The following is a 17,834-nucleotide window of genomic DNA, read 5'->3' on the forward strand; positions in this document are numbered from 1 at the left end:
AATGCATTTCACTGCAACAAACCAGCTCAAAAAATGACCAATGAGGCACCACTCCCAGCATCCAGCACAACATTTACGTTCCCTCGTGTAATTATCTGCGATGAAAGTAGTTTCTAATCTAAAAAGATCTAATTGAAGCTGAAGCATATGCATTCAAAAGCTGTTTCACGAAAAATATACATTTCAATGAATTTATGTATGTCAGTGCCTAATTCTGTAATTACAGATAAAACCAAACACTTGGGCAAGTTCCTGCTCAAAACAATCGCCTCACCTTGATTTTAGTTTTAATAATTTAGCTAGCCTTCCTCGAACAGTTTTCTGACTTGCCTTAAAACCTTTTGATTTCCTTTCTTTTGGCCTCCTGTTTGATCGCCTCCTCTCCAACCGCTGGCAACGTATCTCAGGATCAGCCCAGCCCTTACCCCATTCAGAAAAAGTGGAAAATGATCTCCGTTTTCTCCCCTAGAGAAGCATATCAACTTCAGGAAATATGCAGAAGCTTTCCTCTCCTTGTGATCGCACAAAATCCCATCCTCGTTCTGTTAGCTCAGGATATTTTATCTGAACATGAGCCTGCAAAAAGGACGTCCTGAATTACTAAGGAGCCCATGATGATGCAGATATGTACCTTCAATCGAATGTGCATTCTGAATGTGTGCACAAGCAATGGAACTAGACGACCATGCGAGTGTTTCCTTAGATAAACTGAAAGCTTTGAACTGACACTAAGTGTACTGAGAGATTATGCAGGGCCATCCCTAAAAATAATGTCCTTGATGTCCGTGTTATCCACTTATCAGATAATGGCAAGACAAGATTTACTCATGTCTGTATATTTTCCAACAAAATGTCTAGTTTAATTCATTATAAGAGTGCATACCTTCTCATCACCCTCTTTGATGTATCCTTTACTTTCCATAACTCGAGCAAGACCTTGCCACCATATCTCAGTTGCCTTGTACTTAGGAGACTGCAGAGGAGAATATCAGCACATCAGGTAACAGCTGGCATAAAGGAAATACATAAAATATGCGATCCACATAAGAGAAAAGTGACACATCATTGAACATATTTGTACACTGTTCTTTTTCACCTTTTTTTTTCTTGGTTCGAACCTTTTTACCATTTCAAGTGTCACATTTTAGGACTGGCAGCAGCAAGCTAACAAAAAGAACCTGACAAGCAGTGAAGCATTTGTCCACCATATCTGAGAATACACTCTCCTTTTCGATACCAGCAGGAGAAAGGAGAATGAACAGATGAATTGCCAGGAGGAAGACGCTATATTTGAACTGCCCCTCCCTCAAGGAGGCAGCTACTTGTAGTGGGGTGCGTGTGTGGGTGAGTGCATGCGCGCGCTCGTGTGTGTTTGTGTGTGTGTGAGAGAGAGAGAGAGAGAGAGAGAGAGAGAGTACCTGCTTCCTGGTTTTACCGACCAAGAGCTTGAGATATAGCTTCTTAACAGATCGTCTTCGTTTGACGCCAAGACATGTTATATCATCATCATATGAGTCGGTAATGTATCCACTGTTTCCGAAAGACAAAGCATACTGTTTCTGCATCACAGGGACTTATAGATTACCTATCACCATATGTCACTGTACGATACATCCCTTGCTAATTTGCATGTAAAGCCATCAAAAAACAATGAAGATTCTTAGCAGCAACTGCATTTCCTAATGCCAATTTTATCTATAATGCACAACTTCACTCAATCAAAATAAGAAGGGTCCTGCTGCCTAAAAAACCTCTTGCTCTTCCTTTATCATTATGTAATGGTCTGAGAATACCAAATAAAACTATCTTTTGCCCTTTCATCTTTCCTCCAAACGAATTAAAAATGCCCATCTCTCTAAACAATCTAAAGCATATCTTTCAAGTTCTAAATGACAGAAAGGACCTTCTATCCTCCACTATGATGTTTGTGGAACATCTCATACAGTGAGAAGAAATAATATGGTGCCATTACATTTCATCTACAATGAGAAGAAATAGTCTGGCGCTGATATTGTCATATCTCCAACAAAGTATAGGACTGGAGCCCTTGAACACAAAACATTGTGAAGATTAACCAGATATTAACTCCTGATATCTCACGCTTCTATGAACTAACCTTGTGAGCAGCGAGAACCTGCATGAAAATATCAGCCTGTTCCCTCACATCCAGCTTCTCAGGAGGTCCTTTAATGCACACATCGCACCTACAATGATAGATACTTCATAATCTTGAAAAGTAATCATTTGATATCATAGAAGGGAGCTCAAAGAATTAACTATCTTCTCTGAATCCTATTTTTTGTCAACTTCTCTGAATCCTATGTGATGTACCAAAATGAGCAAAGGCAGGATTTCATGAAATGGAATGATAGGTCATATTTTATCAGGTCAATCTGGCTAAGGAGCTAAAACTACCATCAACCTAAATTTCAGCATGATGTAGCTGCTCAGTAGACCATAATTCATGAGAGCATATTTTACAAATAAAGCAGAAAAGGTTGAGCAATGTACAAGTAGCACTTCTTGTGACTGAAGAGCTCCCCAAAATACTCAACGAGTGATCTAGCTCGACAGTTTGCAGTGTTCATTCCATATCTGCAGCCGAAAAAAAGGTTGGCAATAAAATATTAAGACATGTCCAACTAATGGAATGAAGGAGAATAAGTAAACATACCTGTGACAATCAGACAGCATTTTGTACTCTACTTTCAACTGATCTTCACTCCTTTTACTAGGCAACAGAGTTGGTGTTCTTGCTAAATTAGCAAAGAGTACTGATTGGGGAGGAGAGAAGACATATATAAGGATACACACAATACATATTGTAGCTTACAAAATACGGAATAAATGGAGAAAGACACTGCATAGTGCATCATTACTGCCAGGATCACTCACCAAAAAAAGTACGAAGTTATTTTAAGTCTAATAAATAATGTGAAACAGAACTAAAACAATTCAGCCAGGTGAAAAAAATTTGTCCAACCAGAGAGCCGATAAACAAGAAACGAAGGATCAATAACACTATAAAGTGGAAATCTATATGTTGCGAATATCTTTCCATGCTCTTCTGAGGTTTAAAATAGCATAGAACTCTCCCTCCCTGCCCACCTGGGCTTCCCTTATTAAGTAGAGAATTCGATAGTTCTTTCTATGGATATACAAAACTAATGGCCTCAAACCACAATGTACAGTTTAAAGAACTTACTGCAATCTGCTAATTTTCCATCTCTTCCAGCACGCCCTGCTTCTTGATAGTATGCTTCTAAACTCTGCAAGTGAATTCAACCTGGAATCTCAAACTCATATGTAAGAAGTGCCACTTAAGCATTCTTAGCAAGGAAAAGAAGGATGACCAAGAAAAAGAGAGAGAGAGAGAGAGAAAGAGAGAAAGGAATGGGATAAAAGGAAAATCAGCGCAGTATAAAAGACATTGAGATGCTGACCTGTGGCCAACCATAGTGGATGATTCTTCTGACATTTAACTTGTCGATCCCCATTCCAAAAGCCACAGTTGCAACAACAACCTGGATGTCAGGTAACAAAGCAGGTCTCAAATAGCAGTATTATGAAGGAGATGCTCAATGAACTATTCCTATTGCATGCTGTGATATGGAGGAGATACTTCACAAAGGAATTATGGTTACCTCTACGTTGTCCTCATGAAATTTCTTGTGGACTTGCCTAAGTTTTGATTTTGGCAACTGTAAAGAAATAAACAATTTATCAGCTACAATGGAATAATTATTTGAATTGTAAGTAAAATGTCGAGATAAACAGAGTTAAAGTATCTTATATCTGTCTAACTTGTAATTTCTACCATTTATGATGTGCATGACATCACATTCATACCAGGTAAATGTTCATTGAGCACTTGAACTGCTCACGTGTTATCTCTACTTCTACAGATACAAGTCATATATCTCTGGCAGCATTGCAGAAATCAAGACGTGAAATCTCTGGAGATATTTATCCACGTGATTCAAATCTTTTGGTGAAAAAGTAAAGAAAAATTCTAGTGAAAAACCCAGTGATTAATATAAAAGAAATGTGGAGTAGTTTGAAGCAAGAATGATACCAAAATCAAACCATCAAATTGAGAATACATCAATTAAAAAGGGTATTTATTATGCAGAATGAAACCTTGGCATTATAAGCTGCTGCTTTGATGCCGAAGTAACACAAGAATTCGGCAATTGTCAAAGTTTCTTTCCTCGTAGGGACGTAAATAATAGTAGGTCCATGATCTAATGGCTCTTGCTGAAGCTTCAGCCTTTCCTTCAGTTCCATTGGTGAATCAGACATCTCAAAAGAACCGGATACCTTCTGGCTCAAATCAGGAGATTCTCCATGGAATCCTCCACAGGGAACTGCAAGGGCCAATTGAATAGCACACCAAATTACAGGATGAATAAGTTCTAGCACAGTTTTCAGACAATTTCCATTTTCCATTTTATGAGTAAGTTTTCATAAAGTCCCTTGCTCCCATCCTACAAGCAAATATAAACAGCAATGGTGGAAACATCATGCCATAATCAGAATTCCAAAGATATGCCTCTTTAATAAGAAGTTATACCATCCCAATCATCCATACCCTGGAAGGTGTCCGTTTCATCTTCTAAGTATTCAACTGACAATTCTCTCTCCCTCGAAGAGGTGTCATCATCATTCACCGAATTCACTTCATCATCTTCATATCTGTCACAGTAATCGTCCTCTGAACATACCTGATGTATTATCGGAATCTTCAGCACAGTCGAGATGCTGTTTGTCACTGATCTTACTTCTCAAACCATATGTTTCTATCAAAACACGGAAATCCGTTTCGTAAGTCTGTGAAGAAGTTCTGCTATGCTTAACCTGTTAACAGCAGGTCCATATTAGGAGAAAATCTACCAAAAATCATGCCGGTGCATATTTCTGTTTTCAAGCACTTAAATATCCCTATGAACACATAAAAACTAATCCAATCCTTAGAACAAAAGAAAACAACAAACTCACAGAAAACGTAGATTGGAGCGGTAGAATGATGTAAGCACAATCTTTGTCTCCTTTGACATGCAAAGGCACTGAATAACATCCTTTCGAACATGGTTAGTAGCAGTAGCAGTCAAAGCCATTAGTGGATGTCAAATTTCAAGAACTTCATCTTGGAAGTGCTGAAGTTCTCTCTTAACACAGATAGTTTCCTGAAATGTGAAAAAACTTCAGTCAGGAAAGAATCCTTACCATAATCTTTAATCATCATAATTGTCCCCTCTATCAACCAGGATCATTAACATGCAAAGCTGAACCAATGGTCAAAGTCATGGTAAATAACCGAGCAACAGGTAAGAAAAAGAGAGAAGAAATGAATGATCAGAAGAAATAACTGTAACGAAAATCAAATTGTATTACAGAAATGAAAGATAGAAATATATGAGGTAAAATGACAGGTTTACCATCATGTCTATGATTAACGTATGTGACACTTTTAGCAAGTCAGGTCTAAGATGGTTAATCACCTGCCAGACAAATTAGGTAGTGCACAGAGAAAGATCGGATCAGAAGAAAAGGGTTAACCTGTAGTCAGGCCGAAAATCATGGCCCCATTTCGAAACACAGTGGACTTCATCAATTGCAAATAATGCGATTCCTCGGCCTGCTGCAAGACTTTGTAGTGGCTTTATCAGCCTGTAGGAAGATCCATATCACTCGGTAAAAAAATGACAAAAGAGATAACACCACTGCACATGACATGTCAAACTCTTACCTTAAAACCGTCTCTGGGCAAACATATATCAAACCATATTTTCCCTCCATCGCTTTCTTTTCCACACTCTTGTCAGGTTGCCCAGATCCAAGAAAGCAGGCAGAGACACCATGTTTTGCGAGCTTTAGACACTGGTCATGCATTAAACTTATCAATGGTGAGATCACAACAACCACCTTCCCAGTCAGTAGGGCTGGAATCTGGAAACACAGTGATTTACCTGCAAAAAAGAGATCATTCCTGAATATGGAACCAGCTCTAGGTCTGAAAGTATTTTGGTCAATCACAAGCAAATAAAAATCACCAGATCCTGTTGCAGCGAGAACAAGGCAATCTTGGTTAGATAGCCAAGCAGCCAAAGCTTCTCTCTGGAAACTCTTCAAGGATGCATGACCAAAGCGCTTCTGTAAGAGTCTACTAACTTGCTGCTCAAGTCTGCTCCCACACGCAGCTCTTCTGGGCAATCAACAGCAATAATTTCTGATGTGATCTTGGTGTCTCGATGCATATCAGGATGGACGTTCCGTTTCCTTCCATGACAGGTGAGACTTTTGACTCCGCATTCAAAGCATCTTTCGCCACATTAAATTTACTTCTTTTGGTTTGCATTTTTGTACCAAAATGATCCGGAATTTTAGATTGCTGCATTCTTTCTGAAGGTTGTGACAGGGACAAAGCTCTTTTGCCTAAAGCTTTTACACAAACTTTGGAACAGTCAGAACTTGTTGATGCACCCATATTGGTTCTCGAAGGGCCATTCAGGATATAGTCAGCTGCCTCATTTATTGAAGCACCAACCACTTTCACAGCCTCTACTGCTGAAGAATATTCAAATCCCATTTCAACAAGTTTTGCAATGACGGCATCACCATCAACAGCTTCACCCTTCATGATATAGATTCTGAATTTCTAGGATGGACTGGAGACTACAATAAAAGAAAGGAATAAAGAATGTCACATGATGGTGTAAGAATAATGGAGTCTCTTTGTATGTCATCAGCATAACAAGATATTGCTCCGACGTGCACATGTTGCAAAAGAATTTTACATTCGAGAAAGCCTACAAGTCCTTCAAGTCATAAAAGGGAGAACACGTAAGTAATCTGGACTCACAGAAATAACAGGTGTACATAGGATAGAAGAATGGTGCCTTATCAGCAACAACAGGAGAATCTGCGGAACAGTGATGGACCCAAAAGAAAGGAAGAGACAGTCATTTGATTCTTAAAATTAGGAATTATATCATGGTGAAGGACTCGATCATCTCAGCTTTCGCATCAAAAACCGTCCAAATCCACAACCAGGCAAAGTCCCAATTCCAACAAAAGTGAAACGAACAAGAAAATAAATAACAAATGGCAGGCTTATGCTTTTGGCATGTTGGGCTATTCCTCTCTCGCATGATAATTTATACTAAAACACATTAAACAGAACTGACTCAACCACACAGCAAAATTCCCATCTCAATATGTAGATCGATTGAAAGGAGAATGGCTACCTTTTGGTGGAAGCAAAATGAAAATAGCAGCGGATTACATTGGAAGAAGTGGGAAGCATTGAAAAAGAGAAAAGATGAAGGAGGCCTCGGATTCAGAGATTTAGTAAACTTCAACAAAGCAATGCTGGGAAAACAGGCCTGGAGATTATCTCAATCATCTACAGCCTTATGGAGCAGAATACTTAAAGGGGTTTATTTTCCAAATGGTGATATGTGGAAGGCAGGTAAAGGGCAGCATCCTTCATGGGGTTGGCATAGCATTATGGTGGGGAGAGAAACCATTGCAAAGGAGATCCAATGGCGGGTAGGGGATGGGAAAAAAATCAGCATTCGGGAGGATAAGTGGCTGGAATCTGGTGTGATTGGAGGCCCAGCAAACAGAGATGAACCCACAACAGTAGCTGAACTGATAAACGACACAAACAGGAGATGGAAGGAAGCAGAAGTCCAGCACCTCTTTGAAAACAGAATAGCAAATGAGATTCTATCTATCCCGCTAAGTCCAATCCTGGAGGAAGATACTCTAGTTTGGCGAGGTAACAAGTTGGGAAAGTATACGGTGAAAAGCGGCTATAACAATATAAGTGCAGACAACACAACAGTAGATCAACACAGAGCGTCAACCTCATTTACACCCCCTCGCACTTTATGGACAAAGATCTGGAAATTATCTATCCCCCCAAAAATACGCATCTTTATATGGAGCGTTTGTCAGAATGCAATTTCAACAAGAGAGAATCTATACAATAGAAAGGTATTACCTCAACCCCTTTGCACGCTATGCAATAATCAAGTGGAAACAACCGAGCACCTGTTTCTTCTCTGCAAATGGACAAAAGAAATATGGAACGACCCAAGGGTGAGAATCAAGTGCGAACCACATAGCATATCCCGCTTTGATAAGTGGCTACTGGACAGATTCGAAGAACAAAGACACCCACCCGAGAAAGAGCTGCTAGCGATGATCCTCTGGTTTGTCTGGAAAGCACGCAACAATTTGATCTTCAGAGGCCAAAAACTGGAACCGAACACCATAGTAGACCTGGCGGAAGCCCACCTCCGAAATTTCAGCAGATGGCAGCCAAAAGAAGTAAAGAAGAACTCAGATCTGAACTCACCGAACCAGTGGAGGCCACCGGAGGAAGGAAAGCTGAAGATGAACGTCGACGGATCTTGGAAACAGGGGGAACAAACCGGATCAATCGCTGGTATTTTGCGGGACCACGCCGGGCAAGTGATCGACGGTTTTGTGCGGAAGGTCCGAGCCTCATCCCCGATTCAAGCTGAAACCCTAGCGATTTTGCAAGGGTTGAAGCTGCTGCAACTTCGAACAGACCTGCACGTGGGAGAGACAGAACTCGGGCAAGTACAGCAAAGTGAAGTGGAGTTCCAAACTGATTGCTTTACCGCATACCAAAAGTCTCTTGGGCTGGGCCGAGATTCCATGGCAGGTGAAGCCCATAATTGAACAATGCACAGGCCTGCTCGCTCGCTTACCACTCACGAAGCTCAGTCACTGTCCACGGAATGCTAACAAAGCTGCCGATATGCTAGCGAAATTGCACAGTAACAATTCACTACCTCAAAATTGGAGGTCCGTCCCTCCTCCAGCCCTTTCGGAGATTTTATTTTCGGAATATTACCTATTATCTTCTTGTAAGTCCTGCTTATTATGAATGAAAACGTCTATCATTTCAGACCAAAAAAAAAAAAAAACCACACAGCAATGCCCTGATTAAATTAAGCCCATCCAACCAGCAAAATTCCTATCTTCCTTCCTCCTAAAGAACAAAATCACTCTCTAAAACATCAACATAACGCGCATACTGTCTCCTCATAATTGGGCGTTCTTCGCTAATTCTTCCACGAGAAGGAAAAACGCAAGAGAGGACGCTACGTTCGATCGAGCCTCGCGCGCCCCAACAGAATCGTTCGTTTCCTTCTACTACGACAGTCAAACCAGGAACGCCCGTCTCAACTACGAACCGGCCAACAAAATCGGTAAAGTGATTAAATGAGGAGGTCAAGGACGACAATAGTCTTTCTTTTATTTTATTTTATTTTCCCTTTTTCTTGACTGCAAACCTCTATGCTCTCAAGATAACGACAATTGTCTTTCTTTTTTTCCCCCTTTTTATTGACTGCAAACCCCTATGCTCATAAGATAATGACGGCTAACGACGAGCTTTGAGCGACCGAGGAAACCCACTGCTTTATTGGGGAGTCGAAGGTGAAGCGGAATCGAATCCTACAGTTTACTTTTCTAAGTTTTCTTAAAGGCGACGAGTTACTTCAACAAAATACGGAATCCGTCATTTGCTCGTGGACGACGGGATTCCATATTTGGCAACGCGTTAAGACTCAAGAAGGTGATCGATGCAAAGACACGAAATGCATTTCACTGCAACAAACCAGCTCAAAAAATGACCAATGAGGCACCACTCCCAGCATCCAGCACAAGTTTACGTTCCATCGTGTAATTATCTGCGATGAAAGTAGTTTCTAATCTAAAAAAGATCTATTTGAAGCTGAAGCATATGCATTCAAAAGCTGTTTCGCGAAAAAAAAAAAAAAATACATTTCAATGAATTTATGTATGTCAGTGCCTAATTCAGTAATTACAGATAAAACCAAACACTTGGGCAAGTTCCTGCCCAAAACAACCGCCTCACTTTGATTTTAGTTTTAATAATTTAGATAGCCTTCCTCGAACAGTTTTCTGACTGGCCTTAAAACCTTTTGATTTCCTTTCTCTTGGCTTCCTGTTTGATCGCCTCCTCCCCAACCGCTGGCGACGTATCTCAGGATCAGCCCAGCCCTTACCCCATTCAGAAAAAGTGGAAAATGATCTCCGTTTTCTCCCCGCGAGAAGCATATCAGCTTCAGGAAATATGTACAAGCTTTCCTCTCTTTGTGATTGCACAAAATCCCATCCTCTTTCTGTTAGCTCGGGATATTTGATCTGAACATGAGCCTGCAAAAAGGAAGTCCTGAATTACTAAGGAGCCCATGATGATGCAGATATGTACCTTCAATCGAATGTGCATTCTGAATGTGTGCAAAAGCAATGGAACTACACGACCATGCGAGTGTTTCCTTAGATAAATTGAAAGCTTTGAACTGACAATAAGTGTACTGAGAGATTATGCAGGGCCATCCCTAAAAATAATGTCCTTGATGTCCGTGTTATCCACTTATCAGATGATGGCAAGACAAGATCTACTCATGTCTATATTTTCCAACAAAATGTCTAGTTTAATTCATTATAAGAGTGCATACCTTCTCATCACCCTCTTTGATGTATCCTTTACTTTCCATAACTCGAGCAAGACCTTGCCACCATAACATGTCAATTGCCATGTACTTAGGAGACTGCAGAGGGGAATATCAGCACATCAGGTAACAGCTGACATAAAGGAAATACATGGATCTATGCGACACACATCAGATAAAAGCGACTCATCATTGAACATATTTGTACACCGTTCTTTTTCACCTTTTTTTTTGGTTCGAACCTTTTTACCATTTCAAGTCACATTTTAGCACTGGCAGCAGCAAGCTAACAAAGAGAACCTGACAAGCAGTGAAGCATTTGTCTACCATATCTGAGAATATGCTCTCCCTTTCGATACCAGGAGGAGAAAGGAGAATGAACAGATGAATTGCCAGGAAGAAGACGCTATATTTGAACTGCCCCTCCCTCAAGGAGGCAGCTACTTGTAGTGGGGTGTGTGTGTGGATGGGTGTGGGTGTGTGTGTGTGAGAGAGAGAGAGAGAGAGAGAAAGAGTACCTGCTCCCTGATTTTACTGACCAAGAGCTTGAGATATAGCTTCTCAACATACTGTCTTTGTTTGACGTCACGACGTGTTATATCATCGTCATATGAGTCGGCAATGTATCCACTGTTTCCCCGAGACAAAGCATATTGTTTCTGCATCACAGGGACTTAGAGATTACCTATCACCATATGTCACTGTACGATACATCCCTTGCTAATTTGCATGTAAAGCCATCAAAAAACAATGAAGATTCTTAGCAGCAACTGCATTTACTAATGCCAATTCCATCTATAATGGACAACTTCACTCAATCAAAATAAGAAGGGTCCTGCTGCCTAAAAACCTCTTGCTCTTCCTTTATCATTATGTAATGGTCTGAGAATACCAAATAAAACTATCTTTCGCCCTTTCATCTTTCCTCCAAACGAATTAAAAATGCCCATCTCTCTAAACAATCTAAAGCATATCTTTCAAGTTCTAAATGACAGAAAGGACCTTCTATCCTCCACTATGATGTTTGTGGAACATCTCATACAGTGAGAAGAAATAATATGGTGCCATTACATTTCATCTACAATGAGAACTGATATTGTCATATCTCCAACAAAGTATAGGACTGGAGCCCTTGAACACAAAACATTGTGAAGATTAACCAGATATGAACTCCTGATATCTCATGGTTCTATGAACTAACCTTGTGAGCAGCGAGAACCTGCATGAAAATATCAGCCTCTTCCCTCACATCCAGCATCTCAGGAGGTCCTTTAATGCACACATCGCACCTACAATGATAGATACTTCATAATCTTGAAAAGTAATCATTTGATATCATAGAAGGGAGCTCAAAGAATTACTATCTTCTCTGAATCCTATTTTTTGTCGACTTCTCTGAATCCTATGTGACGTACCAAGAGCAAAGGCAGGATTTCATGAAATGGAATGATAAGTTATATTTTATCACGTCGATCTGGCTAAGGAGATAAATCTACCGTCAACCTAATTTTCAGCATGATGTAGCTGCTCAATAGACCATAATTCATGAGAGCATATTCTACAAATAAAGCAGAAAAGGATGAGCAATGTACAAGTAGCACTTCTCGTGACTGAAGTGCTCCCCAAAGTACTCAACGAGTGATCTAGCTCGACAGTTTGCAGTGTTCATTCCATATCTGCAGCAGAAAGAAAAAGGCTGGCCATAAAATATTAAGACATGTCCAACTAATAGAATGAAGGAGAATAAGTAAACATACCTGTGACAATCAGACAGCATTGTGTACGCTAGTTTCAACTGATTTTCACTCCTTTTACTAGGCAACAGAGTTGGTGTTCTTGCTAAATTAGCAAAGAGTACTGATTGAGGAGGAGAGAAGACATATATAAGGATACACACAATACATATTGTAGCTTACAAAATACCGAATAAATGGAGAAAGACACTGCATAGTGCATCATTACTGCCAGGATCACTCACCAAAAAAAGTATGAAGTTATCCTAAGTCTAATAAATAATGTGAAACAGAACCAAAACAATTCAGCCAGGTGAAAAAAATTTCTCCAACCAGAGCCGATAAACAAGAAACGAAGGATCAATAACACTATAAAGTGGAAATCTATATGTTGCGAATATATTTCCATGCTCTTCTGAGGTTTAAAATAGCATAGAACTCTCCCTCCCTGCCCACCTGGGCTTCCCTTATTAAGTAGAGAATTCGATAGTTCTTTCTATGGATATACAAAACTAACGGTCTCAAACCACAATGTACAGTTTAAAGAACTTACTGCAATCTGCTAATTTTCCATCCCTTCCAGCACGCCCTGCTTCTTGATAGTATGCTTCTAAACTCTGCAAGTGAATTCAACCCGGAATCTCAAACTCATATGTAAGAAGTGCCACTTAAGCATTCTTAGCAAGGAAAAGAAGGATGAAAAAACAAAGAAAGGAATGGGGTAAAAGGAAAATCAGCGCAGTATAAAAGACATTGAGATGCTGACCTGTGGCAAACCATAGTGGATGATTCTTCTGACATTTAACTTGTCGATCCCCATTCCAAAAGCCATAGTCGCAACAACAACCTGGATGTCAGGTAACAAAGCAGGTCTCAAATAGCAGTATTATGAAGGAGATGCTCAATGAACTATTCCTATTGCATGCTGTGATATGGAGGAGATACTTCACAAAGGATCAAATGCAGATCATGCCACTTAACACATTTGATCTTATGCACTATATTTGCAGAGGACAATAATCCAATATACAATTATGGTTACCTCTACGTTGTCCTCATGAAATTCCTTGTGGACTTGCCTAAGATATGATTTTGACAACTGTAAAGAAATAAACAATTTATCAGCTACAATGGAATAAATATTTTGTAAGTAAAATGTCAAGATAAACAGAGTTAAAGGATATCTTATATCTGTCTAACTTGTAATTTCTACCATTTATGATGTACATGACATCACATTCATACCAGGTAAATGGTCATTGAGCGCTTGAACTGCTCATGTATTATCTCTACTTCTACAGATACAAGTCATATATCTCTGGCAGCATTGCAGAAATCAAGACGTGAAATCTCTGGAGATATTTATCCACGTGATTCAAATCTTTTGGTGAAAATTCTAGTGAAAAACCCGGTGATTAATATAAAAGGAATGTGGAGTAGTTTGAAGCAAGAATGATACCAAAATCAAACCATCAAATTGAGAATACATTAATTAAAAAGGGTCTAATTATGCAGAATGAAACCTTGGCATTATAAGCTGCTGCTTTGATGCCGAAGTCACACAAGAATTTGGCAATTGTCACAGTTTCTTTCCTCGTAGGGACATAAATAATAGTAGGTCCATGATCTAATGGCTCTTGCTGAAGCTTCAGCCTTTCCTCCAGTTCCATTGGTGAATCAGACATCTCAAAAGAACTGCATACCTCCTGGCTTAAATCAGGAGATTCTCCATGGAATTCTCCACAGGGAACTGCAAGGGCCAATTGAATAGCACATCAAATTACAGGATGAAGAAGTTCTAGCACAGTTTTCGGACAATTTCCATTTTATGAGTAAGTTTTCATAAAGTCCCTTGCTCCCCATCCTACAAGCATATATAAACAGCAATGGTGGAAACATCATGCCATAATCAGAATTCCAAAGATATGCCTCTTTAATAAGAAGTTATACCATCCCAATCATCCACACCCTGGAAGGTGTCCGTTTCATCTTCTAAGAATTCAACTGACAATCCTGTCTCCCTTGAAGAAGTGTTATCATTTTTCACCAAATTCGCTTCATCATCTTCATATCTGTCACAGTAATCGTCCTCTGAACATACTGATGTATTATCGGAATCTTCAGCACAGTCGAGATGCTGGTTGTCACCGATCTTTCTTCTCAAACCATATGTTTTTATCAAAACATGGAAATCCTTTTTGTAAGTCCGTGAAGAAGTTCTGCTATGCTTAACCTGTTAACAGCAGGTCCATATTAGGAGCAAATCTACCAAATTTCATGCCGGTGCATATTTCTGTTTTCAGGCACTTAAATATCCCTATGAACACAAAAAAACCTAATCCAATCCTTAGAACAAAAGAAAACAACGAACTCACGGAAAAACGTAGATTGGAGCGGTAGAATGATGTAAGCACAATCTTTGTCTCCTTTGACATGCAAAGGCACCGAATAACATCTTCTCGAACACGGTTAGTAGCAGTAGCAGTCAAAGCCATCAGTGGGATGTCAAATTTCAAGAACTTCATCTTGGAAGTGCTGAAGTTCTCTCTTAACACAGATAGTTTCCTGAAATGTGAAAAACTTCAGTCAGGAAAGAATCCTTACCATAATCTTTAATCATCATAATTGTCCTCTCTATCAACCAGGATCATTAACATGCAAAGCTGAACCAATGGTCAAAGTCATGGTAAATAACCGAGCAACAGGTAAGAAAAAGAGAGAAGAAATGACTGTAACGAAAATCAAATTGTATTACAGAAATGAAAGATAGAAATATATGAGGTAAAATGACAGGTTTACCATCATGTCTATGATTAACGTATGTGACACTTTTAGCAAGTCAGGTCTAAGATGGTTAATCACCTGCCAGACAAATTAGGTAGTGCACAGAGAAAGATCGGATCAGAAGAAAAGGGTTAACCTGTAGTCAGGCCGAAAATCATGGCCCCATTTCGAAACACAGTGGACTTCATCAATTGCAAATAATGCGATTCCTCGGCCTGCTGCAAGACTTTGTAGTGGCTTTATCAGCCTGTAGGAAGATCCATATCACTCGGTAAAAAAATGACAAAAGAGATAACACCACTGCACATGACATGTCAAACTCTTACCTTAAAACCGTCTCTGGGCAAACATATATCAAACCATATTTTCCCTCCATCGCTTTCTTTTCCACACTATTGTCAGGTTGCCCAGATCCAAGAAAGCAGGCAGAGACACCATGTTTTGCGAGCTTTAGACACTGGTCATGCATTAAACTTATCAATGGTGAGATCACAACAACCACCTTCCCAGTCAGTAGGGCTGGAATCTGGAAACACAGTGATTTACCTGCAAAACAGAGATCATTCCTGAATATGGAACCAGCTCTAGGTCTGAAAGTATTTTGGTCAATCACAAGCAAATAAAAATCACCAGATCCTGTTGCAGCGAGAACAAGGCAATCTTGGTTAGATAGCCAAGCAGCCAAAGCTTCTCTCTGGAAACTCTTCAAGGATGCATGACCAAAGTGCTTCCGTAAGAGACTACTAACTTGCTGCTCCCAGTCTGCTCCCAGACGCAGCTCTACTGGGCAATCAACAGCAATAATTTCTGATTTGATCTTGGTGTCTCGATGCATATCAGGATGGACGTTCCCGTTTCCTTCCATGACAGGTGAGACTTTTGACCCCGCATTCAAAGCATCTTTTGCCACATTAAATTTACTTCTTTTGGTTTGCATTTTTGTACCAAAATGATCCAGAATGTTAGATTGCTGCATTTTCCCTGAGGGTTGTGACAGGGACGAAGCTCTTTTGCCTGAAGCTTTTACACAAACTTTGGAACAGTTAGAACTTGTTGATGCACCCAAATTGGTTCTCGAAGGGCCATTGAGGATATACTCAACCGCATCATCTATTGAAGCACCAACCACTTTCACAGCCTCTACTGCTGAAGAATATTCAAATCCCATTTCAACAAGTTTTGCAACAGCGGCATCACCATCGACAGCTTCACCATTCATGATATAGATTCTGAATTTTTAGGATGGACTGGAGACTACAATAAAAGAAAGGAATAAAGAATGTCACATAATGGTGTAAGAATAAATGGAATCTCTCTGTATGTCATCGGTATAACAAGATATTGGTCCCACGTGCACATGTTGCAAAAGAATTTTACGTTCAAGAAAGCCTGCAAGTCCTCCAAGTCGTAAAACGGAGATCATGTAAGTAAGCTGGACTCACAGAAATAACGGGTGTACACGGGATAGAAGAATCATGCCTTATCAGCAACAACAGGAGAATTAATTTCTATTTGCCTGCCGAACAGTGACGGAACCCAAAAGAAAGGAAAAGACAGTCATTCGATTCTTAAAATTAGGAATTATATCATGGTGAGGGACTCGATCATCTCAGCTTTCGCATCAAAAACCCTCGAAATCCGCAACCAGGCAAGTCCCAATTCCAACAAAAGTGAAACGAACAAGAGAAGAAATAACAAATGGCAGGCCTATGCTTTTGGCATTTGGGCTGTGTTCCTCTCTCACATGAAAATTTACACTAAAAACACATTAAACAGAACTGACTCAACCACACAGCAATGCCCTGATTAAATTAAGCCCATCCAACCAGCAAAATTCTTATCTTCCTTCCTCCTAAAGAACAAAATCACTCTCCAAAACATCAACACAACGCGCATACTGCCTCCTCACAATTGGGCGTCCTTCGCTGATTCTTCCACGAGAAGGAAAAACGCAAGAGAGGACGCTACGTTCGATCGAGCCACGCGCGCCCCAACGGAATCGTTCGTTTCCTTCTACTACGACAATCAAACCAGGAACGCCCGTCTCAACTACGAACCGGCCACCTAAAAGACCGGCGTCTTCATCGAGCGACAAAGTAAGCTCGGACGATCCGTTCGGTTCGCTCCGCGAGCGCATTTACCTCGTTCCTGCGGAGCCGACCGGTGGAAACGCGACTGCGATCGGCGGACGGAGGGAGAGAGAGAGAAGGTGTTTGTGGAAATGCTCGCGAGATTCGATCCGACCTTCCTCTTCGCAGGCGCGCGTAGGTCGAGCTCGAGCGCCAGCCCTGTTCGATTTCTTTTTCTTTTTCTTTTTGGAGGGAGGGAGGGAGGGATTTGCAGAGACTGAATTGCAGTGTGATGTGATGTTGCTGCAGCGTCGTATTTGCTTGCTCCGCCCAAAGCGGTGCGTTTTTGCGCGCTTTCTGCAACGGCGATGGATACGAATTCCGAAACGACGGTGCGGAATGGGCTCGTGAGAAGAGAGACGGATCCAATGCGACTTTATGCAATCAAAATGCCTACCCGTTCGATGACATCCTTTCATTTGACGCATTACCGTATGCTCTGTTGATTTAATCGTTGAAGCGGGTATGATATAGCTTGCTAAAGTGGCATAGGCATGAAATGATCTTTTGGTGATGTAGACTGTTGACTCGGCAACGAGGAACCGATACCACATCACCGCCGTGAGAAATTAAACTCCCATGGACGATAGAGGAACCGTTATTTAACAGTGCTCATGTATCCAAGTAGATAATCTTATCCTGCTGAGGAAGTGAATTGAAAAACTTTG

General features: G+C 40.4%; 1 protein-coding gene, 1 long non-coding RNA gene and 1 pseudogene across 2 annotated transcripts; all 3 read right to left on the bottom strand.

The window, feature by feature from the left end:
- Nucleotides 1-129: 129 nt before the first annotated feature.
- Nucleotides 130-6,640, bottom strand: LOC120287431 (annotated as a pseudogene).
- Nucleotides 6,641-6,682: 42 nt separating this feature from the next.
- Nucleotides 6,683-8,632, bottom strand: LOC120286722. Its single transcript, XR_005545434.1, has 4 exons — nt 8,366-8,632; nt 8,189-8,289; nt 8,009-8,069; nt 6,683-6,818 (listed from the first exon to the last, which is right to left on the bottom strand). It is a non-coding gene; the product is annotated as an uncharacterized LOC120286722 (long non-coding RNA).
- Nucleotides 8,633-9,786: 1,154 nt separating this feature from the next.
- LOC104429276 (ATP-dependent DNA helicase Q-like SIM) lies at nt 9,787-17,366 on the bottom strand. The gene is made up of 16 exons (XM_039299173.1): nt 17,179-17,366; nt 15,668-16,291; nt 15,364-15,583; nt 15,174-15,284; nt 14,629-14,818; nt 14,204-14,486; nt 13,777-14,003; nt 13,296-13,352; nt 13,020-13,100; nt 12,807-12,870; nt 12,278-12,377; nt 12,113-12,196; nt 11,722-11,809; nt 11,039-11,179; nt 10,527-10,619; nt 9,787-10,221 (listed from the first exon to the last, which is right to left on the bottom strand). The coding sequence occupies exons 2-16, from the start codon at nt 16,254-16,256 to the stop codon at nt 9,916-9,918; spliced, it is 2,634 nt and encodes an 877-aa protein (XP_039155107.1). The 5' UTR covers nt 16,257-16,291; nt 17,179-17,366; the 3' UTR covers nt 9,787-9,915.
- Nucleotides 17,367-17,834: the final 468 nt, after the last annotated feature.

The sequence above is a fragment of the Eucalyptus grandis genome, chromosome 8 (genome assembly GCF_016545825.1).
Source record: "Eucalyptus grandis isolate ANBG69807.140 chromosome 8, ASM1654582v1, whole genome shotgun sequence".
Taxonomy (NCBI): Eukaryota; Viridiplantae; Streptophyta; class Magnoliopsida; order Myrtales; family Myrtaceae; genus Eucalyptus; species Eucalyptus grandis.

What these genes read in the sequence shown, in the direction of transcription:
- LOC104429276 (XM_039299173.1), bottom strand. Translation starts at nt 16,256, where the DNA reads ATGAATGGTGAAGCTGTCGATGGTGATGCCGCTGTTGCAAAACTTGTT. An exon ending in TTCATGAGGACAACGTAGAG is followed by an intron (nt 13,101 to 13,295) that starts GTAACCATAATT and finishes CCTGACATCCAG; the next exon opens with GTTGTTGTTGCGACTATGGC. An exon ending in AGGTTCTCGCTGCTCACAAG is followed by an intron (nt 11,180 to 11,721) that starts GTTAGTTCATAG and finishes CCTGTGATGCAG; the next exon opens with AAACAATATGCTTTGTCTCG.